At 34.3% G+C, this 24,280-nt stretch overlaps 2 protein-coding genes across 3 annotated transcripts; one reads left to right on the forward strand and one right to left on the reverse strand.

Annotated features, from left to right (window-relative positions):
* The first annotated feature begins 3,928 nt into the window (after nucleotides 1-3,928).
* Nucleotides 3,929-8,321, forward strand: LOC117924455 (NADH dehydrogenase [ubiquinone] 1 alpha subcomplex subunit 1). 2 transcript variants are annotated; one of them, XM_034843059.1, is made up of 3 exons: nucleotides 3,929-4,091; nucleotides 4,212-4,316; nucleotides 7,008-7,642. In XM_034843059.1, exons 1-2 carry the CDS (start codon nucleotides 3,984-3,986, stop codon nucleotides 4,302-4,304), a joined length of 201 nt encoding a protein of 66 aa, XP_034698950.1. In that variant the 5' UTR covers nucleotides 3,929-3,983; the 3' UTR covers nucleotides 4,305-4,316; nucleotides 7,008-7,642. The 2 variants fall into 2 exon arrangements, with proteins under 2 accessions (XP_034698950.1, XP_034698948.1); XM_034843057.1 differs by lacking the exon at nucleotides 7,008-7,642 and adding an exon at nucleotides 7,995-8,321 and having other exon boundaries at nucleotides 3,930-4,091.
* A 7,997-nt stretch (nucleotides 8,322-16,318) lies between these two features.
* On the reverse strand, nucleotides 16,319-22,949 carry LOC117925431 (18S rRNA (guanine-N(7))-methyltransferase RID2). The gene is made up of 9 exons (XM_034844437.1): nucleotides 22,790-22,949; nucleotides 22,519-22,594; nucleotides 21,926-22,009; nucleotides 21,764-21,819; nucleotides 20,039-20,095; nucleotides 19,011-19,060; nucleotides 18,661-18,813; nucleotides 16,883-17,018; nucleotides 16,319-16,796 (listed from the first exon to the last, which is right to left on the reverse strand). The coding sequence occupies exons 1-9, from the start codon at nucleotides 22,886-22,888 to the stop codon at nucleotides 16,632-16,634; spliced, it is 876 nt and encodes a 291-aa protein (XP_034700328.1). The 5' UTR covers nucleotides 22,889-22,949; the 3' UTR covers nucleotides 16,319-16,631.
* Nucleotides 22,950-24,280: the final 1,331 nt, after the last annotated feature.

Here is a 24,280-nt window from a genome sequence, read left to right on the forward strand (position 1 = left end):
AAGGCCACTAAGGTAGTACCTAAAGGCCATTAAGGTAGTACCTAAGGAACAGTAGAAAAAAACCATTGGTGGACAACTTGAGGACTCAAGAGAAGCATATAATGGCATGGTCTAAGGGTGATAAAGGAAGACCCAAGGCTTGGGAGAGGTTGAGTTGAAGTTTAGCCAAGGTAGTACCTAAGGTCCCTTAAGGTAGTACCTGAAGGCCATTAAGGTAGTACCTAAAGCCCATTAAGGTAGTACCTAAGGAACAGTAGCAAAAACCATTGGTGGACCACTTGAGGACTCAAGAGAAGCATATAATGACATGGTCTAAGGGTCACAAATGAAAAACCGAGGCTTGGGAGAGGTTGAGTTAAAGTTTAGCTAAGGTAGTACCTAGAGTCCCTTAAGGTAGTACCTCAAGGCCACTAAGGTAATACCTTAAGGCCACTAAGGTAGTACATAAGGAACAGTAACAAAAAACCATTGGTGGACCACTTGAGGACTCAAGAAAAGCATATAATGGCATGGTCTAAGGGTCACAAAGGAAGACCCGAGGATTGGGAGATGTTGAGTTGAAGTTTAGCTAAGGTAGTACCTAGGGTCCCTTAAAGTAGTACTTGAAGGCCACTAAGGTAGTACCTAAGGAACAGTAGCAAAAAACCATTGGTAGACAACTTGAGGACTCAAGAGAAGCATATAATGGCATGGTCTAAGGGTCACAAAGAAAGACCCGAGGCTTGGGAGAGGTTGAGTTGAAGTTTAGCTAAGATAGTACCTAGGGGCCCTTAAGGTAGTACTTGAAGGCCACTAAGGTAGTACCTAAAGGCCATTAAGGTTTAACCTAAGGAACAGTAGGAAAAAACCATTGGTAGACCGCTTGAGGACTCAAGAGAAGCATATAATGGCATGATCTAAGGGTCACAAAAGAATACTCGAGGATTGGGAGAGGTTGAGTTGAAGTTTAGCTAAGGTAGTACCTAGGGTCCCTTAAGGTAGTACCTCAAGGCCACTAAGGTAGTACCTAAAGGCCATTAAGGTAGTACCTAAGGAACAGTAGAAAAAAACCATTGGTGGACCACTTGAGGACTCAAGAGAATCATATAATGGCATGGTCTAAGGGTGATAAAGGAAGACCCGAGGCTTGGGAAAGGTTGAGTTGAAGTTTATCTAAGGTAGTACCTAGGGTCCCTTAAGGTAGTACCTCAAGGCCACTAAGGTAGTAGTACCTAAGGAACAGTAGCAAAAAAGCATTAGTGAACCACTTGAGGACTCAAGAGAAGCATATAATGGCATGGTCTAAGGGTCACAAAGGAAGACCCGAGGATTGGGAGAGGTTGAGTTGAAGTTTAGCTAAGGTAGTACCTAGGGTCCCTTAAGGTAGTACCTGAAGGCCACTAAGGTAGTACCTAAGGAACAGTAGCAAAAAACCATTGGTGGACAACTTGAGGACTCAAGAGAATGATATAATGGCATGGTTTAAGGGTCACAAAGGAAGACTCGAGGCTTGGGAGAGGTTGAGTTGAAGTTTAGCTAAGGTAGTACCTAGGGGCCCTTAAGGTAGTACCTGAAGGCCACTAAGGTAGTACCTAAAGGCCATTAAGGTAGTACCTAAGCAACAATAGCAAAAAACCATTGGTGGACCACTTGAGGACTCAAGAGAAGCATATAATGGCATGGTCTAAGGGTCACAAATGAAGACTCGAGGCTTGGGAGACGTTGAGTTGAAGTTTAGCTAAGGTGGTACCTAGGGTCCCTTAAGGTAGTATCTAAAGGCCACTAAGGTAGTACCTTAAGGCCACTAAGGTAGTAGCTAAGGTATAGTCCATAAAAAGCACTTGTGGACCACTTGAGCACTGGAGAGAAGCACATAAGGGGATGGTGTAAGGGTAGGAAAGGAAGACCCGAGGCTTAGGAGAGGTTGAGTTGAGGTTTAGCTAAGGTAGTACTTGAGGGCCCTTAAGGTAGTACCTGAAGGCCACTAAGGTAGTACCTCAAGGCCACTAAGGTAGTACCTAAGGTATAGTCCCTAAAAAGCACTTGGGGACCACTTGAGCACGCAAGAGAAGCACATAAAGGGACTGTGTAAGGGTAGGAGAGGAAGGTCCGAGGCTTTGGAGAGGTTGAGTTGAGGTTTAGCTAAGGTAGTACCTAGGGGCCCTTAAGGTAGTACCTAAAGGCCACTAAGGTAGTACCTAAGGTACAGTCCCTAAAAAACGAGACTACTTCCCAAAATTACCTTCTAAAATATTATTATTGAGTCTTAACTTGAGGTGGGTCATTGGATGAATGGTTCTATAATTGAGAAGTGCTCACCAAAATCATCAAATCAATTTCGACCCCATATGTAAAAGAGAGCCTTTTTTTTTTTTTATCTACTTTCCCAAAAATACACTGAAATGTTGAATTTAAATGGTTTTCTGTTGGTTTGATTTGGGGATGAAGTGTTGAATTTAAATGGTTTTCTGCTGGTACCATTATTATTAATTTTTCCTCATAAAAGGTGAAGAAGAAGACAGGATTACTCCTTGAAGGTGGAAACCCACTGAACGGAGACCCACATAGCTCATGTTGTGTTTCCTCTAATCGGCTTCTTCTCGGTTCAGATTTGAGTGCTTATTACATGGAATATTTTGGAGACCAGTGGCTGCTTACATGGAGACCGTGGTGGCTGCTGACAAGGAAAACAAAAGGGCAATTTTGGAATAACTTTTTGAAATAGTATTTAGTGCATAAAACCCATATTCCACTTTCTATGGGTTTCATTCCCATATAACCTTCAAATGGGCCTCCCGAAACACAACTTCCCCATACTTTTATGCCTTAAATGTACTCTTCTAGTAGCAATATTGATAGAGTTATTTCATTGAATATTTTAAATTAATCTCATGTCTTTTCATAGTCGATAAAATAATGAATTTTTATTAGAAAAAACATCAATCTCATCATGTTAGGTCTACGTTATTGCTTGTAGCAAATGTCATGTTTGTACAAACTCATAGATGTAGATATGGATATCGGCATTGACATGGACAAGGTTGAACACATGATCATGGTTTTGATAGACTCAATTCCCAGCAATGCAATGGTTATAGTTATTCTAAAAAAAAATAAAATAATTCAAATCATTTAAAAGAAATAATTCAAATGCAACACCAGAAAGAAAAAGGAAATAAAATTACAAAACATTTATACCCCATGAGAATCAATGCTAAAGTTGCTATATATTTAGGCATAAAACAATGAGACCAAAACTATAAAACAATGAGATTAGCGTACGAAACAATAAAATATTTTGCCATCCTAAGCAAATATACAAATTTATGAAGTGGAATGATTAATTTTGGGAGTGATATTTGTGATTTTGAAAAGATTTACTGATTTTATAAGCATTTCTACTACTTTTAGGTGTAAAATTGTATTTTGATACTAGAATTTATCTCCATATTCGGTAATTTCAAAAGTAATTGATTTCTTTATTATCATAAATAAAATTTCGATTTTTCTATAATATTAATAAATAATTTTTGTTTTTTCAAATTGTAGCATATGATCATCTAAATGAAATAAACATTTTTTTTCTAATTTTCTCGATATTTTATATCAATAATTTCTTTTGAGATAATATTTTATTTCAATAAAGTAAGAAAAGTTGCTTACTTTTTTTTATCTATTATTTGAGATAAAAATAGATTTGTATATAATAATCTTTTAAAAAAAAAAAATCATTTTTCCTATATTAGTTGTCATATACATAAAATTAATTTTTATAAAGGCTTTTTTAGGGTACATGTAACTTTTTGGAAGTGTAATTTAGTCAATTTAATTTGAATCCCACACGCGTGAGGTCATACGTGCCACTTTCAGATCGATAGAACGACGTCGTCTCGAAATTGTCGTGGAAGAAGCCAGACTAATCGAGGATTAGAAATAGGTGAGAAGGGGGAGAAGGAGAGAAAGCGCTAGGGCAAAATCTGAAGAGAGCAATTAGGAAAGGGAGAATGGGGTGGGTATGGTTGCAAGCAGCGCTTCCTCTGGGAATCATTGCTGGAATGCTCTGCGTCATGGGCAATGCTCAGTTCTACATCCATAAGGCCGCTCATGGCCGCGTACGCTTTTCTCTTATTTGTTTATTTTTTAATTTTCTTCTCAGATCCAAAACCCTCCTTTTCTTTCTTTTTCTTTTCGTTTTCTGTTTTTTCATTTTGTTTTCTTCCAAATTTCTGCAGCCGAAGCACGTAGGTAACGATTTGTGGGACGTGGCTATGGAGAGAAGGGACAAGAAGCTCGTGGAGAGCTCCTCTGCTGCTTCTCTAAATTAGCCCTAATCTGTGGTACTATTTCCTTTCAACTTTGTCATTTATCGCTTTTTTGATTGTGATCGTGGGTTTTTTTTTTATATTATTTTTTTATAATTATTATGAATAAAAGATTGATCCAATATATACTATCAGGAATGAGAATTGTCATTGTATTAAGCAAGTGAATTTACACGGATAAAACTGAAACATAGGAAGTATGTGAAAGCGTAGGGGGCATTTGATGCCAGACGACGTCAACAAGAGGAATGACTGCTTTCGTAGCGAAGATGTTGCCACTATGATTAGCGGATATGGATTTTAAGGATTAGAATAACCCCAAGCTCTGGGGAAATCCCCAAATCTTTGGATTTAATTGACATATAGTTATGATCCTCTCCCTTCATTGGCAACACGAAAAAGAATTGTCTCCGAGTCCCCTCCTCCACCACGAGACTGGGGATTCCCAACCCTCCGGCACTCTTCTGGCCTTTTAGTAATGCTAGGATTTTTGCTTTGATATCCAGGCCAAAAGCAGTTATCTTCAAGAGCTTGGATAATCCTAACTCTGTGGTCCGTATGATGTTGCCAATTCCCAATTGACACGAGTTACCTAAGGAGCAATTGTTGAAGTTGAGCTTCAAGGTACCTTTAGACAGAGGAGTCACTGCACCCAGATCTCCACCACTCTTCCATGTGAGAGGCATACTAATCTCCATTCTCAAACGCCCCACCACCACCACCAAAAAGGGAGAGAAAAAAAATTAGAGAACTAGATAAACCCAAAAGTGTCTTTATGCATTGACATGGATTCTTTGTTGGGAAAAAGAGGAAGAAAGCTTGGAGAACAGCTTCATTATTGTGCTTATTTTCGACAATCTGGAAGAAGAGAAATAGGAGAGCTTTTGAAAACATTGGATGGGATCAAGCAATCAAACAATTCTTTATTTATAACTTCTTGGGATGGGTCAGAGTGTATTATGTGATTACTCAATATTCACGTTGGACTTCATTGATTGATCGAGCTTTTAAGTAGGGGGAGAGTATTGTTTTTTGTGCCCTTCTTTGCTTTATTTGGCCTTTTGGCATCTTCTTACACACCATGTATACTTTTATACACTTTTTGTAGCCACTTTTAATAGAATTGATTTTTGCTTATTAAAAAGAGAACTATTCTTTTGCAGATCCATTAGCATTCTTTTTCTGTCCAAAAAGTCTGGCATTTTTACCCATAATGTTGGTAGAATAACCTTTCTCCATAAAACCATCTTCCTGTGACTGCTTCTGAACCCCCTGGAAGGAGATAGTCAACATGTTGGATTGTGTTTGCAAAGTTGATACAAGATGATGGTTAACTGGCCAGTGGTGGTAGCTTTTAGACAGGTGGAATATAGAGGTCAGTGGGCACTGTTATTTTGAAAGACGATTCTATGGTGAGGATAGATTTTATGACTAGAAAGTATTTAAAAATATGCATAGAAATTCAGGATAAGTTTGTTCTCTTGATGGATTAATCTATGCCATTGAGATGGACTAAGAATACACGAAAGACTCGAAGACACATTCTTCTGATTATATACAAGACTTAAGGTGGAACTGTATTAATTGGATTGGATCTAAGTTAGTGGGTATATGGTACAATATATGCAAAGTGATGTGGCACAATTTGGGTCATAGGGTGCCATCTCTTGTTTCAGAGCCCCACTATTTTGCGGTTGTCTGCACAAGTATCATTCCAATATCCTGATAATTAAAAATTTACTGGTGAGCTTTCATTTTTCCTTAGGACTGCTGAGCCCTCATTCTTTCTACTTGTCCCTTGAATGGTTTAACTGTATTGCTTCTTCTTGGTGTAATACCAATTACTTGTCTTCCCCCTCATATTTCTTGTGTGCTCTTCCAAGTTCTACCACTTGCATCCTTTGTTGTAGAATTCGTCTATTATCCACCCATAGGCGCGCGCATGTCAAAGGCAGTGAGCCCTAATAGATGGGAGGCATACATTGAATACCTAAAAGAAAGAATATGTGATTCATTAAAAAGAAAAAGAACAGACCAGAAAAACAGGGTCTATGAAACCAAAAACAGAACAGATGAAGGCAAGATCCCCCTCCACGAAAAGGCCATCAATAAAGTCCCCAAAGAAACAGTTCTGGGCTAATCTGAAGGTTGAGGTCCAAGGTTTCAAGGATGTAGCCAGGTTGCCTTCAGCCTTGTAATTGTATACTTCTCCCTCAAAATTCATTGTGTTGTGCTCATTCTAAACGACCAAAACAAACATAAAGGAGTCGGTTTCCACTTTTACATCTTATTTATTACATGCTTTGCATGGCAGTTGGCAATGACTTCCTATATCAGTCCAGTAGGCACCTGCACTGCTCTGAAGAGGAATTAAAAAAAAAATAGGATAGGAGCTATTTACTCATTGGATAATGGGAAAGAATGTGATTGTGTGACTTCTTATTACTTTTGCACAAAGTACACTCATTTGCATAGTAGAAGCCCCACTGCATCAACTGCTCAATGGTGAGGATTTCCCTATTATGCAGAAGCACAAGGAACACCACTTTGGATGGAACAACTGCCCACCAGATCTTATAAGTTGGAAACTTCCTGCCCACTTACAATTGTCGGATAATTGTCCATCCCCTCCTAATGTTCTTCAACAATCCCTGGATGAAATTTACCGTTTTTATTAATTTAATCTAATTTAATTTTTTTTCCCAGGTTCTACTGGAAGTAACAAAAGGAGCTGTGGTTAATCAAAAACCACTCTTGAGGGATGGGGGTTGGTTTGGGTTGTCTCTGGTGGAGTGAATTTTATGAATTTAATGGATTTAGGATCAATGGAAAATCCTCAAAATTTTCATGACTATCAGTTGCAAGAGCTTTAAGAGATCTATCTATACGTGCCATATTGGTTGAATTGAATTTCTTGGTCTAATAACATTCATCCTCTTCTTAGTTCTGTTAGAGCTCATTCTCATGAAGTATAAAGTTGGTCAGTAGCTAGTAATATTTTTTCCTCTTGCCAATTTTTCATGTGCTATTATCATTCCACTGTTTCGTATATCAATTTTTTTCTGCTATTTTGAAGTTGTAAAATGACAAACACCGAAATGGTCCACCTGGTTGCTGACCTGTCTTGCCACACTTGATTTCAATAAGTATTTTTAGGAAATATGAAGTTTTCTCGTGGTTAGTCATCCATAGAATTCTCAAGTCGGAAATGTTTGGTCATGGTGGTCCCTCTCTACAAGCATATTGATGCTCTTGGTGCCATAGTTTTGTATAATTCATAGCACAGCATGCACAACATATATTTTTGAAATTTCATAAATATCAATATGCATACACCAATATATCTCACACTTACCATGGGATACTTGGCTGGTTGACTCCTTTGACTGTGAAATTGCCTCAGACCGGTAAAAAATATTTATCTTTTTATTTGTTGGATTGTCCAATGCAGAATTTTATTTTTTTTTACCAAAAAAAAAAAGAAAACCTGTCAGATTTTTAACCTTGAATCCTTAAACTGTTTTATCTTATTGAATCACATGTTTTGTACTTGATAATTGTATAATTGTACAGTGTTAAAAACTTATAAAAATACTGACTCTAAATAAGACGGGCACAGTTTTTGCTATGTATCAGGCTTGAAAAAGAAAAAAAAAATGACACTAACTTCGCTTCATCCTCTGTTCTCTACAGTTGAGCAAGCCCGATGTTGGTGCTTCTGGGTGTGAAGGAAGAACATTGAGCTTTGAGGAATTTAGCTTGTTCATGAATCATAATTGTCTGCCATTGTTCCCAAAACTGGCTTTGATGTAATGACTTTTTTGGAACTGGTTACTTTTTCTGCACATTGTCAACAAATAAGGTTTTAGGATCGGGGCGCATTGGTTACAAGCTTGGAAAAAATGGCGTTCTTGCTGCTTGGTCTTAACTTGGACATTGGGTTAATGTGCTTTGAATTAGACTGTTAATATGGAATTTGAAATTTTATCATTGTGAAATAATGTGGCTGTCTCAGGGTGATATTGATGATCTTCTTGGAGCTTGTTTGGAAGTAAGAGTCTGTTCTGTTTAAAGTAAGGGTTATTTGATTAAAAGGGATGAAATCATCCCCATTTTGTAAAACTAACCCTCACTTAAAAAAAAACACTCATTTTGTACAAAAATGCTCTTATTTTTTTCTTGCAAAAATAAAAATAAAAATAAAAATATACATATACGTGTAAATAATGGAAGTGTTTGAGGATATTTATGAATTGGTTACATTTTAAGTTTAGAATTGGGAGAGGTTAGTTTTATAAATTTGGGATGTTTTCATCATTTTAATAATTTGATTTTCAAAGTTATTCTTAGAAGATTTAATGGGGGTCTTCGAGTCTGTTTGACACTGAGTTTTTTTATCTAAAAGGTGTTTTTCTTTATATATATATAAATTTTGTTTGATAAATTTTAAGAAACACTAGTAAAAATTTGAAAAATCATTTGTAATAATTATTTAGACTCGAGAAAATGTTTTTACTACTCTAAAAGTTTGGAGCCTTTATAAAATGAGGCGATAATCAAAATTTTTAAATTCTATACTTTTTGGTTTCTATATCCTAATTTTTCTTAGAGAGGTTGCATTGTTCAAGACTGTTTTAAAACTGTTTTTGAAAAATTAGGAGAAACAAGAAATGATTCTTAAATTATTGCGATGTAGATTTTCTTATAAAATTGATTTTTGTTTTTTTAAATGAAACATTTCATCAAGAAACACTGAGAAGAACATTTTTAGTTTATATCTAACTAGGCATTTGAATATGATTACAAGAATCATGGCAGAACTGTGTAGATGTCTTTTGGATTCCGTAAATTTGTGAAAACCATTTTTTAAAGTATAAAGAATCCCTTGAAAAAATTCTTTCAAAATTACTTTCATATTATATAGCACATTATTAAAAAAACTGTCAAAGTAATTTATTTATTTATTTTGATATATTCAAATATTAAATGATTTTTTGAAGAAAAAAACATATTTGATGGTAATATTAATGATGGTATGTCATGGATTAAAAATATTTTGATAAAAATTACTTTAAATAAAGCCTTACCTAATAAGATAACCGACTAAAAGGGACAAAAGAAACATAAGAGCTCTCCATTCTTGTTTCTCTAGGTCCTCCAAAACCATGAGATATCTTCCACTCATCCTCAGTGTAGTAACTAACTTATAACCCTTGCATTCAATAGGCTCAAACAACTCTTTGCAATATAGAATATCATCCATCCTAGTCTTCCAAATTGAATAATTGAAAGTTGTGAGTTTAATCATTCCACTACCAGCCCCCTCCACTTAATTCACTCAAGAGATCCCACTGCTAATTAACTTGACTCTGATATCGATTGTTAGGGTGAATTCACAATATTCCAATAAACACCATAATTTTTTACCATTTCTTTGTGCAAAATTAAATAGGCAATAACAACTAGCAATAATAAATAAATAAACTCATGCAATAGAAAAATAAATCAAACACCAGAATTTTTACGTGGAAAACCCCCCAATGCGAAAGGAAAAACCATAGGACCTAGTTCGGTTCAAACTTCCACTATCAACAGTAATGGGTTACACCTGTCTTTTCTATAATAATCTCTAAAGGCTTCCAAATATACATCAAGAACACATATAGCCTTGGATTATACAATCTCTCTTGGCAAAAGAAACAAAGAAAAATTGGAGAAAGTATACCAAAAAATGTTGTTACTGTTCATAGGTAGTAACACTAGTTCTCGAGCTCAAAATCTGATATCCACTGTTCAGATTGTAGCTACTCAAGTTTCAAACCTTTCCTCCAAATTTCAACTTGATCGAACCACAGATGACGCGGGATCGCTTGTTGATGAAATCTAGGCAGATGCATTTTTCCTCTCTTCTCTTCTCTCTATTTTTTTTTTATCTCCTTTTTTTATTTATTAATGTAACTGACTTGGTCCCCAAGAATATGAGGTATGCTCCCTGACATACAAGGGAGCCCAACACTTTGTTACCAACTGTTTCATCTTTCTTCTCCCCTGGTTTATGGTTGACTTTAATTGGTGTCTCAAAAGGCTTACAACCCAACAAACCTATCCCTTCAAGGACATCAAGTACATATTTTTGCTGAGAAATAAATATACCTTGTTTTGACCTTGCAACTTTCTAAGGAAGTGTCTAAGACTTCCAAGGTCTTTAATTTCAAATTCATTTGCAAAGTATGCTCTTAGTTTACCAATCTCTTCTAAATCATCTTCAATTACTACAATATCACAGCATAAATAATTAGAGTTGTTATCTTGCTTTGAGTAGAATGTTTTATGAATAGAGTGTGGTTTTTTTGGCATTGTTGATATCCCCTCTTGGTCATTAACTTGGTAAATCTACCAAACCATGCCCGTGGAGATTTTTCCAGTCTATATAAGGATTTTTTGAGTTAACACACCTTATTTGCCCCTATCTTGTGTATAAATCTAGGTAGAACATCCATATACACCTCATCTTCTAAGTCTTTATGCAAGAAGACATTTTTTTTTACATCAAATTGCTACAAAGGCCAATTTAAGTTGGTTGCTAAGGGTAACAACACCCTCACTATATTCATCCTAGCTACTAGTGCATATGTATCTAAGTAGTCAAACCCATATGTTTGAGTGTATCTCTTTACTACAAGCCTCACCTTGTACCTCTCCAATGTTACCATTAGCTCTATATTTGATAGTGAAAATCCATTTGCATCTAATTATTCTTTTCCTATATGATAGACTCACCACTTTCCATGTATTGTTTTTTTCCAAGGCCCCCACTTCTTTCACAGCTTCCTTCCACGGTTCCATGTTCATGGTCTCTTAAACATTTTTTGGAATTTCATGGTTAGCTAATTTAATGGTGAAGGCACGGATTGGGGTGAGAGTTTTTGTGAAGACACAAACTAAGAAACAGAGTGAACAATGCAAGACCGAGTCCATTTTCGGTGCAATAGGCAAATCTAAGTCAGTGAAATGATTGGAAAACTGCTTACCTTTTTCAATACCTATTTTAGAGTCAATGATTGGATCATTTGAAGCAACAACGAATTGTTTTTTTATGGAATACACGTTGAGGATAGGTGGCCTAGAATTCTCAGCTTTTGTAGGAATTTCAGTGCTAAAAGAAATTTTAGAAAATTTTTCACCATCATGATTCAACTCAGCACCAAGAGTAATAAGAATGGATGTTTTTGGAAGAGTATTAAATTCAAAATGGTCAAAATTATTTTTTTCTCTAACCTAAGGAGTTATTATTCTAACTAGAATGGTTAGAATAATCTGAAAAATCCCATCACTTATCTTCTATATTCTCCCCCTGAAGATGGGTGTTCCCATAGTATGGTTGATCTTCCACAAAGGTTGCATCCTTTGTAACATACTGCTTTCGAGTTGGTGGATGATAATACTTGTATCCCCTTCCTTGTAAAGGAATCCCCCACAAAAATGCAGGAAAAGGCTTTAAGATCAAGTTTCTTTCTCAAGTGGTTGCAGTCATGTAAATAAGATACACATCTAAAAAATTTTGGAGGTAGTTTCCCAATCCCTTGAAAATTTGGAAAAAGTTTATTGAGTTTTTCTAGTAGGCTTTTGTAATCAAGAATCTTAAAAGACATCCTATTTTTAATTAGCAACTGTTAAAATAACATTCTCATATAATGTTTTTGCCATATCCATTTCAAATAGCAATGCACAGGTAACTTTAAATAAGTGTCTATTTTTCCTTTTTATAACCTTATTTTGTTAGGGAGTGTCTACATAAGAAGAATGATGGATTATTACTTTATTTTCCAAATATTCAATCAAACCTTGGTTGAAGTACTCTCTCCCATTATCAGTTTGAAGGGTATGTATTTGGGTTTCAAATTGGATTTGAATAAGGTTGTGAAAGACAACGAAATATGGATGAAACTTTCGATTTAGATTTCAAAAGATAAACCTATGTAGAACGAGTATGGTCATCTATAAATGTAACAAACCTTCGGGAACCAGAATTATTTGTAATACAAGAAGAACCCCACACACCAGAACAAATCAAGCTAAATAAAGAAGAATTCAAAGAGATTAATTTGAAATTGGGATATGATGGTGTTTAACAAGAGCGAAACTTTCACAATGAAATTTATTCATAGAAATATTCTCAAACAAAGATAGAAATAGTTTTTTCAAAGTAAAGAAAGATGGTTGGGCAAGGCATCTATGCCAAAGTCAAATTTTATTTATTTTAGGTGAAGTACTAGCCAAGCCTTGAGGTTTACGATAATCCTCTTCCTAATTAGTATCCAAGTAGGGGAAAATGAGTTATAGGCCAGGTTGGGGACATGGAGGATAGAGTTTAGGATTAGGTTTGATGTTATTTTGATTTTTTACTTTATTGGTTATAGGGGAAAATGATCCATTTGCAATATTGATTTTTTGTTTTCTAGAACATGTAGAATAGGTTGGAAATGGGGTAGAAAAATTGGTCACATGGTGCAAAGCACTTGAATCAATGATCTAGGTGAGAGAACAATTTATTTTTTAGGTGTTTAAGGCAAAACATTACTTGTGTAGGCCACTAAACAAGAACCTATGGTTGGATCTTCCAACTACAACAACAATTTTTTCAACCTCTCCACATCTTTGTTAAGAAAATAATCCTGAGTCTTCCATATAGGCTTATGTAGATCGTGCAATTTTATTTTCCTTGTTTTCACCAAAATTGAACCCTTAGTTCCCATTTTGAGACTTTCCATTAAGTTTCCAGCACATATATCTTGTGTGACAAGGCTTATTGCAATAATTGCACACATCTTATCACTATCAATATTTTTTTTCCCATCAGTTTTTGAAGTAGCAAGTACAAAGCTATCTAACACTAGGAGTTTGTTTTCAAGCTTCCTAAGCATTATACCTTTGCATCCTTCTTCCCCCTCAAACATAGGCAAATACCTCATTTATGGAAAGAAGAAGAACTTTGCTTAAAACTCTACCACTTACTTCATCAAACTTCGGATTAAGACCAACAAGGAAATAAAAAATCTTTTCTTTTTCTATCTTATCTCTTAACTTTTTTGTTTCATTTGCACACTCCATTTCCATGTCATGATACAAATCTAATTCGAGCCAAAGTTATGGACCCACATTTTTCACTATGATAATGCATCCTCACTTGAAAATGGCAACTCTCTTTTGATTGTGAAAAACTATTTTTGAAGAAGGTTTGAAGTCACCACTTATTTTTGTTTATTTAAAAGGAAAACAAAATAAGAAATAAAACCTGACTCCTTAAAATGAAAAGTGCGTCTACGAGTCTAGGTCTAGGGGTCAGGTTACTCATTAGGAAGGTGCTATAAGGTAACACCCCTCTAAGTCCTAAAAACAGGTTCCTACCAATCAAGTTAAGGTAAACATGACAATTGTTTAGTCAATTAATGGATACTAAGAATTAAGGAATGAAGAATAAGTCAATGATGGTAACCAATGGAAGTATAGTAGGCAATTGATCTAAACATAGCATGCATATACATAGAAACAAATGCATGTGGAGGAGCAGAAGCGCACCTTGATAGTGAACAAAGTGCTTTCATGGGAAACAAAGGTTAGTCCATAAATAATAATAATGAATATAGAAATCCCATGCGTAACCTATATCATAAAGCAAACCAATGACAATTGAAATTAAATAAGTAAAATATACAAGAAGTGAAAGTCTAATGGATGCAGGGCTCCACCAATGCCCAAGTTAATTTGCATGAATTAATCTACATTTTCCTACTTTCTAATGATCACAAAAAAAAAAAAAAAAAAAAAAACATAAAAATTTGGAGAAAATTCCATTATTTTTTGAATTGTAAAATTTATTCATGTGATTAAAATTGAGAAAATAAAAAATTGATGAGATCTAAGGAAAATCATGAGAAGTGCATGCCAGAAGGAAAAATAGTTGTGAAAATAGAATTTTACCAACCTAAAATATCTAAAGAAGAAATTTAAAAAAAAAAAAAAAAAACAAGGAATTGTTTTATGTTAAAAGAAAAAAGATTTAAAACAAATTAAAAACATGTAAATTCACATAAAATCATAAACTGTGCACTTAGAGAAAGAAAGATGACACACAGGGGAGTTGGGAAGTGCAAATAGCGCACTGTAGGCGATTCACATTGAATTATGCACACTAAGGAACTAAATTGTGCACTTGGGAGGAGGAGAAGTGCGCATAAGATTGCGCACTGGGAAAAGACACCATGCACATTGGAAGGGAAAAGAGGAACACATACTAAAAGAATGCGCAAATGAGAGACCAAATTAGGCACTAATGAAAGGAGCAATGCACTTAAATAGTGCACTGAAAAGAAAAGATTGCACATTAAGACTCGTGTACAGAGAGGAACTAAACTGCTCATCTAAGGAACAGGAGACCTATGCATGAGAATTATGCATAAAAGGAAGACATTGTGCTTAGTAAGGGTTTCACATTGAAGAAAGGAAAACTATGTGCACTAATGAGATAAATAGAATGTGCACTAAAGTTGTGGCAAAAGGATATATCACTTTTGATCTTTTTTTTTTTTTTGGCAATTAGATCTATTTTTTAAGTTCCAAATTATTTTTTAAAATAATTAATAAATTGTATACATGGTGTTGCTTGATTTGAAATTCATTTCTCTAATGAGAAAATTTATAAAATATAATTATGTAGAGAAAATAAATAATAGTCATTGTGATACATTTCTAGTATTAATGAGTTCATTATTTGGGTTTCAAAATATTTTTAAATATTATTAGACTTGTTAATAAATCCAACACATTAAGCCTTATTTAATTTAAAGTTTATTTATCTCATGAAAAAAGTTAGAAAAATATGATTTTATGTAGAAGAGAAACAAAAAATTCGTTTTAAACCAATTTTGTTCACAAATTTTCAATATTAATTGTATTACTATTTGAGTTTAAATTATTTTTTAAAATTGTTAGATTCAATAGTAAATTGAATATATTAAGTCTTGCTTAATTTGAAGTTTATTTGCTTAATAAAATTTTTTATAAAAATATGATATATGCAAAAAGAAAAAACTAACCAAAACATCTAAAATAAATTTTTATCTATAACTTTATGATGTTATTGAGCTCTATGCTAGTATTGATTAAATCAATTTTTGAGTTTCAAATTAATTTTGAAAATTAATAAATTTTATATATCAAGTATTATTTCATTTAAAAGTTATATGCTTAATGAAAAATTTAAGATAATTTAGAAGAAATTAAAAAAAAAAAAAAAAAACACATGTAATTTAAAAGAAAATTATATTTAAAGATTTTTTACATTGGTATTGGATCATGATACGCGAATAAGAATCATGTTCAATTTTATTTGTTGTTTATGTTTTTTTTTTCTTAATTTCTTTATATTTTTCTTTTATTTTTAAAAATGAATGAAAACAACATTTTACTTGTTCCATATACATTTGTTTTAAAAAACTGAAAATAAAAAATAATGATTAAATAATATAATGAATTTTTAAAAATAAAAAATTATTATTTTTATCATATAACAAAAACACAAAAAATAAAATAGAATAAAAAACTGTTTTTTTTTTTTTTAATTATATAACCAAACATCTAAGCTTTTCATCAGAAATTATTCTCGAGCTGTAACTTCCACTAGAATCTAAAATCACAATAAAATCTAAAGAATCATTTATCACTCGTCTACTTCATACAGAAGAGAACATGAGATCCCTTTTTCACTCTTTCACTATATTATTGATTTTTATTATTATTATTATTCTTTATACTACACGGGTTAAAAAAAGACTAAGAAAACAAAATATAATTAAAATTAAATTAAAACGAGTCTAAAATAATATATAAAAATAATTCACAAATTTTAATGTCTTTTTTTGGCACTTCCTTTTTCTTGTTGAATCATGCATTGCTTTTTATGGAGCACCCATTAGACAACACTTGCTCTAAAACATTTGAGTTGGGGAGTTTTCAGATATAAAAATTGCAAATTCTAGCTGCCATATAACTCATAAGGATTCAGGAAGCCATTCTTCAATGCACTAAATTAAAACTAACGCAAAATTTGTAGCACACCACCCTCTTGGTTCTCAAATAAATTTCCTAAAACTCTCAAAAACTGGCCTGGTGCTTAACAGTTCCCTCAATTTACCAAACCCATTACATATCATATTTCACCCAATTGGGACCCTTATCCGTCAGGCCAGCTCAGGGAAGCAACAAAAGAACAGCAGCAGCAATAACCTCCTAAAATATACTCTGCAGATATAAGCAAGCACTCAAAGGGAATCAAAAGCGGGCCTTTCGTTTGCGAGCGGTGTATTTTGTATCTGGCGGCACAGTATTTCCTTTTCTCCTCATGTGTTCCTTCATCTTCAGTATCCATTCCCTCCCCCTCCCTTTCTTGGTTATTTTCTGCTTTTTCCTTGGTCTGTGCCTGTCTGAAATGGACACCTGCACAGAAACATGCACCCAAAGTGTAGTTAACAGAAATGAAGACAGAAACAAGAAAAATCAATGCCCAATAAAACTCAACTCACTGTTTGATTTTCTTCATCTCCACTACTCTCATCATCAGAACAACTCTCTCCATCTTCACCTTTCGCCTTTGGGACAGCTGTGCTTAGTGAGGGTGGACCACAAGTGAGGACAAAGTATTCTTTTCTACTCCTAGTACTGTTGCAGAATAGTAGTCCTCTAGTTAGTAACATATGTAAATTTCAAGGACCGAGGATTCTACTAAAATTAAATCTCAGATATTTCATTCACAACTTCCCAAGAGAATTCAGCCCATTTTGTAACTTTCCAAGTGAATTTAGCCTCATTCATCATAAAATCTTCAAAAATTGTCACTATTCAGCATTTCACAACCAATTAATCATTTCCCTTTTTCCAAGTTCAAAGGAAAAGGTTTGCTAAAGCAAAAAGCACCAAGAGAAGGTGAACAGTAAGACACCATACTTGGGAGCAAAATGGAGAATTAGCATACAAAGTAGGAACATACCTAAAAGTTTATTAGCATATATTATTAACACAAGGAACTACCGATGTAAAAGCACAATGGCTCAGTTTCCCTGGAATATTTTGTCCCAAGGGAACAAAAAATATTAATTTACTGATTCAGCAGTCATGATTTTTATTTTTATCAGAAACAAAAGATGAATATATTAATGTTAAAGGAAACATGAGAAGGATGAGGAGTCCTCCCCACAATTACAAAAAACCTGATCCAAATAATGATTGAACTCCATTACACAAGGAATCCATACAAAAAGTTTAGACTACAACACAATACACAGAGACTCCATCTCCTCAAGCTCTAACTAAGCTCTCTCTGACGTCTAAATCCTTTTGATTTACATACCGAATGCCAATTGATTCAGCAGTCACTATTTTTACTTAACAATTTTCTTTTATCAGAATCACTAGCACTTAATTTATCCTACATAATTCTCCTTGAGTGTGGAAATACCCCCCCTTCAAGCTATCCATTTTTAGCCAAATTATATGATAAGGATATTCTAAATGACTGCAAAATGTTGCATTAAGCCCTTAAAAAATCACAACTTTTCCATTTTTTGGAAAAAGAAAATCCTTGATTTAGACTTTGATTCCCTATAAAATGGATTGGAGATACAAAGGGAGGATAAGGAATTTTTTAAGTAAACAATTAAGAAAACAAAGACAAAAATGCTAAAAGTAGCACCACCCTGGGCAAAATCATCTCAGGGATTGAAGAACCATAAACAAGAAGTGTTTGACTCATGTTTCTGGAGTGGGGGCCTCATGATGAAGAAGATTCTGAAATATATCATTCCAATCCATTTGAATGAAAACAGACACTAACATCCATTCAGTATTCATTAATTTGAATGTCAGGAACATTTGTTGTCGATGTATGTGCTTGCTGACATGCACGTATTTTGAAACTTATATTTCACTCTGAAAAATAACTACATTTTCCTCAGTTGGAAAATCTGCCGGTTGGAAAATCCCTCAGCTTGTGTGGCAGATTATTGAAGATTTTTTCCAGCTTGTATGAGCTGTAGCAATTGTACAGTTGTATATAGAATTTCCTCAGGTTCTATCCTTTCCTAGCATTCTTCAATTATTTCATTTACCTTGATAGCATAATCATAAGCAGTATTTCCTAGGCTATTTTTAGACAATCATTCTGCTATGCAATAAACAGAGCAGAAAGTAATCTCATGCAATGAAAACATCCTGAACTGCAGCCAGTTTCCTCCCCATGAACAACAAGCAAAGCAGATTATTTGATAGGCACATTATAAGATTGACCTAAAGATATTTCGCATACCTATGCGGGAAATCGACAACCACACCACCAGAAAATCCAGCACGCATTGCAAAACCCAGGATCAACTCACGTTGGGCAACATTTTCAGGATATACTTGGAGCACTGCTCTTGCTCCCCTTGCTAAGCATCTATATAATGATGTAAAGAAAGCCCTACAAGGAGATTAAACCAAACACACTAAATTACAGGAAGGAGACACGAAATGTTAACCATGCTTCAATTATTATTATTATTTTATTTTATTTTTGGTTAAAAAAGAAAGAATTTTTCAGATTTTCTTCACTCCCACACAAATGAAATAAGCATGCTCTTTTACTCAAATTGGGGAAAAATAAGAATCTAGATATACTTCAATCTTAACCGTGGCTCGTGCGAGGACTTGTCAGCATTGCATAACCACTGTAAATCAAAAATGGATAAAATAAAAAGATAGCACAAATGCAGTTATAAAAAGAGGAACATAAATGCAGCCAAGCATCTAACAGAGTATCGTTTTTCCTAAAGCACCAAAGAACCATGTAGAGGATATATCAAAGCAATTGGTAACACAAAAAATTAGCCCATCACAAGCTGAGCCACGTCTATGGGCTTAAGGCTCAGGCATGATTAAGTTAATAGAGTCATTCCTCAACTGGGTTTCCTAAGGTGAACTAACATGATCAAGTAAAAGAAACACTGCAAAAGCATGAAGCTCCAAAATGATAGATCAAAAGAGATAAGGCATTGTTTTTTTATCAGAAAGAGATAAGGCATTATGTCATACAACATTCCAGACCTCACATGCTTCCAAAACTTTTCTTCCAATGTTTGTAGTCACTCAATCTCCTATGAACTTGTCTACCTTTAGTGATATATCTAGAAAAAAACCGCAAAGAAAACAGTTGAAGTACAGGCTTCAAAAACTCTTCTTCTAATGTTTGCATGTCACTCAATCCCTTTGAACTTGTCTACCTTTACTTATATATCCATAAAAAGAACCAAACAGAAAATGGTTGAAGCAGCAACCACTGTATTCTTTATAAACATCAGGTATAACCACAAATTTGTGCATGTTAATGCGTTACAGCCAAGCCAAGTGTAATCTGCTCAGCACCTGAATCTGTTATGGAGATGAATTGGTCTTGATCTACAGCAGTTAAGTGAACATGGGCCTAGTTTAAATACTTGGTTTACATACACTTTTCAGTGAAAATGAAATCTACAAATACAGGGCTAAGCAAGAATTGGTATATCTTGAGTAAAAATACATAATTCTGTAATTTCTGTGCATAAATGCAAAATAGAGCAAATTCTAATAACATAAATATTATCTTGTCAAAGAAATCAATCACAATACTTATGCCAAGAAAACAGAGAGCTGGAACAAAGAAGGCAAACCTGAACTGCTGAGATGCTAATAGCACCATCAATGACTCCTGGTCGAAGTCCTAAACCCTGAAAATCTAAACATATCAGCATTTCCTGATAACTAGCAATTGAAGTTTGATCAACACCAAAACACCAAATTAAGCACTAGTGAATGGGATATGGAATCCAACAGCAGTTGCTTCAAAAAAAGCAGTATAAGGAAGAAATTAACCTTCTGTCCACAATCAGTTAGATAATTCTGAAGCATAGAATGTCTCTGGACATCCCTAGTAACTATGAGAAATGACATGAAATGACAAAAGATACATCACAGTACAACTGAAATCACAAAATAATGCATCACAGAGGAACACCATCCTCTATTTCATGCACAGAATAGGTCAATAGAGCCTGATCTCTGCTGTTTAGATTGGCTACAGAGGACACTGATCATTATTCTGCTCAATTGAGTAGGTCTACTTTTTTATTTTTTTATTTTTGGCTAATTCATAGCCATGTAATTATATTATTTCATAGTCTCAATGCTTATTCTTTTTGTCCTACATATCATGTAATCTGTTCAAATCAAAAGAAACTATTCTGTAATGGTGTATTCATTGCTCCTGGTTGCACATGATCAAACCATCTGAAGCAATTTTTGCTCATGATATCCTGATTATTTCACATATATGGACCTTGTTTTGTCAAAAACAACCATTTCATTGCAATGAATCAGTAAGGGCAAAGGACTAGAATTCCTTCCACAATGTACAAAATTTGATAAATATGGACCCTGATTGGAACAAATGAGGTGACAAGCTCATATTGTGTAAGAATTTCAAGAGGAATCAAAAAGAGGAATGGAGGCAGAATACTTCCTATTAAGGTTTGTAACACTCAGGCTGCTTCAACAATACTTCATAGCAATCTTCTCACAGAGCATCACTTGATAAATAGAAATGAATTTCATGTATTAAGCGTACATCGACCATTGGGAAAATAAAATCATTAGTAGAAAATAATTTTTATCTGCATAAATATGCTATTCTGACTCCAAATCATCAAAAATCCAGAAAAGTTCTTACAGCCCAGCATGGTTATAAACTGCTGAAGCTAAAGGTGAAATATATGATTGAGGAACAACCATGGTTCTCAATTATGGACACGTAACAAGAATATCTATTGGCAAGACATGAAAGAAGGTTAGTGATATCTAAGTTGGGATTTTTTAAAACTCTATCATTGATTTTAAGGGACTCACAATCAGGGTGGACATATTTCCATCTGTAAATCTGAACCAGTCAGTATGTCTATGTGACTAATTTCACAATTGACATTCAGATGACAAACAAAATGTCAAATTTTCACTCAATATGCAGTTTATTATACAATACAAACTTAATCATGGCCAGCAGTCACAAATACTATGCATTTTCCCTTGCTTAGAGTTCAAAGTTTTTGATTTACATGATCTAGCTGATATGTAAAAACCCACCATATAAAAAAAAAAAAAATAATTTCAAAGACTTGACTGCACATCTGTCCTTCCTTTCTCCTCTCTTATTAGAATAGAATCACTTCACAAAAGTAAAAGATTTTAGGATATAAATAACACAACACTTTTGGTGATGTAGCCTAAGCCATGAACTATATTATGTTCTCTATCTGCAAAAGTTCTTTTTGAATGTAGCAGAGTACAAAATTAATATAGTAACAATAAATTTAAAAATCAAAATCTGATATTTAGGTGGCTACCTGACCCATGTCTCCAAGCAATAGATCACCATCAACGTCGCGCTCTGATGCAACATCTTGAATGTAAAAAAGAAAAACATTCTAAATCAAACCTGGAAGACAAAATAAAGCAAACTTTAACAAAATGATATCAAACTGAACCAAACTTGGCAGTCCACATACTAAGCATTGATTCTGAGATATCTAAACCAATCCATTGGTGTCCATTCTCAGACAGTGTCTCCCCACTAAGTCCAGATCCACAACCTATGAATACAAAAATGGTGAATGTTAATTCCACGACAATATGTTCAAAATAGTGAAAGAAAGGTATTGCTTTAAAAGTTAAAATTCTGTTATCCAGATTTTTAATAATAACATTATCTACAAAACATGCCAAACATGAACAAAATAAAAATAAAAATTCACTACTTTCCATTTGCTAAATACCAATGTCAAGAACTCACATATTCCAGTTCAAATTCTTAACGTTTCACGCTTTTTATCACATTCTGAATTTCTCTTTCTTTTAAACCCAATCAATTAAACATTTAAACGTAAAAAAATCATTATTTTGGGATTTAAAAAAGAAAACAGACAATTTAAAAAAAACACACACACACTAAAACTTCCACAAAACTTAACCTAGTTCAATTTAAATAAAAATTTCCAAAATATTTGATCCTAAGATGTTAACATCTAATTTTCTTTTCCTTTCTAAACAACCAAATAAACAATAAATTATTCAATCGAAATACTTCTCTGTCAATATTTACCAATGTCAAGGAGTAATCTGGGAACTCCATCATCAGGCAAAGCAAGCAGCTCCAATGCTCTTTCCGAGAGCTTAGCCTTTCAACATACAAACTAAAATGAGACCAAAGAAGAAATACATATATGTATATACACGCAAGATATTAAAAATTGAAATCAAGTGACGACTTGGTTGCTCAAAAAAAATTCGAAATTTAATTTTCCGAGCAACCAAACCATACGAAGCTCCAAGGGAGTTGCAAGGAAAGGGGTTGAGTTGGTGAACAAGAGTGCCTGAATTTCGATGATCCGAGAAGAGGAAGTGTATTTGCGAGCTTCGGTGTCATCGTAGAATATCTCTGGCGGCGCCTGAAGTTCCGGCCTCGACGACATCCCTCTACTTCTGTTCCAATCGGTTACGGTGAGAAGAAAACTAGCAAACAAAACCCTAAATTATGGTGTGGGGCAAAAATGTGAAGGCGCTAAAAAAATTTAGAGCCACCTCACGGGGGCCCTTTTGTTAAATAATTCTATCAAAAATATAAATAATTATATTTTAATTATTTTAATTATTTTAATTTTTCACTAGAAATTTCAGGGTATTTATGAAATTCCCCCCTGTAACATTATTGCAATTGTGCAAATCTAATTACAAATCATTCTCGGGCCCCGGGGTGGTTACTCCCACTTAAATCTGTAGATCAGTAATATCTTATTTTAATCCCTTTAATTAAGCATTTATGTATATCTAATTATTTTATTTTTATATAAAAGAAGTAAACTAATAAAGGGGAAGTTGTGTTTCGGGAGGCCCATTTGAAGGTTATATAATGAAACCCATAGAAAGTGGAATATGGGCTTTATGCACTAAATACTGTTTCAAAAAGTTATTCCAAAATAGCCCTTTTGTTTTCCTTGTCAGCAGCCACCACGGTTCCATGTACGCAGCCACTGGTATCCAAAATATTCCATGTAATAAGCATTCAAATCTGAACCGAGAAGAAGCCGATCAGAGGAAACACAACATGAGCTATGTGGGTCTCCGTTCAGTGGGTTTCCACCTTCAAGAAGTAATCCTGTAATTTTTCCTCAGAAAAGGTGAAGAAGAAGATCATTTCTGCTGGTACGAATTTCCACCTTCAAGGAGTAATCCTGTCTTCTTCTTCACCTTTTTTGAGGAAAAATTAATAATAATGGTACCAGTAGAAAATTTAAATTCAACACTTCATCCCCATATCAAACTAATAGAAAACCATTTAAATTCAACATTTCAGTGTATTTTTGGGACAGTAGATAAAAAAAAGGCTCTCTTTTACATATGGGGTCGAAATTGATTTGATGATTTTGGTCAGCACTTCTCAATTATAGAACCATTCATCCAATGACCCACCTCAAGTTAAGGCTCAATAACAATATTTTAGAAGGTAATTTTAGGAAGTAGTCTCGTTTTTTAGGGATTGTACCTTAGGTACTACCTTAAGGGCCCTTAGGTACTACCTTAGCTAAATCTCAACTCAACCTCTCCAAAGCCTTGGACCTTCCTCCCCTACCCTTACACCATCCCTTTATGTGCTTCTCTCCAATGCTCAAGTGGTCCATAAGTGCTTTTTATGGACTGTACCTTAAGTACTACCTTAGTGGCCTTAAGGTACTACCTTAGTGGCCTTTAGGTACTACCTTAAGGGACCCTAGGTACCACCTTAACTAAACTTCAACTCAACCTCTCCCAAGGCTCGGATCTTCATTTGTGACCCTTATACCATGCCATTATATGCTTCTCTTGAG

Source organism: Vitis riparia, chromosome 11, assembly GCF_004353265.1.
Source record: "Vitis riparia cultivar Riparia Gloire de Montpellier isolate 1030 chromosome 11, EGFV_Vit.rip_1.0, whole genome shotgun sequence".
Classification (NCBI taxonomy): domain Eukaryota; kingdom Viridiplantae; phylum Streptophyta; class Magnoliopsida; order Vitales; family Vitaceae; genus Vitis; species Vitis riparia.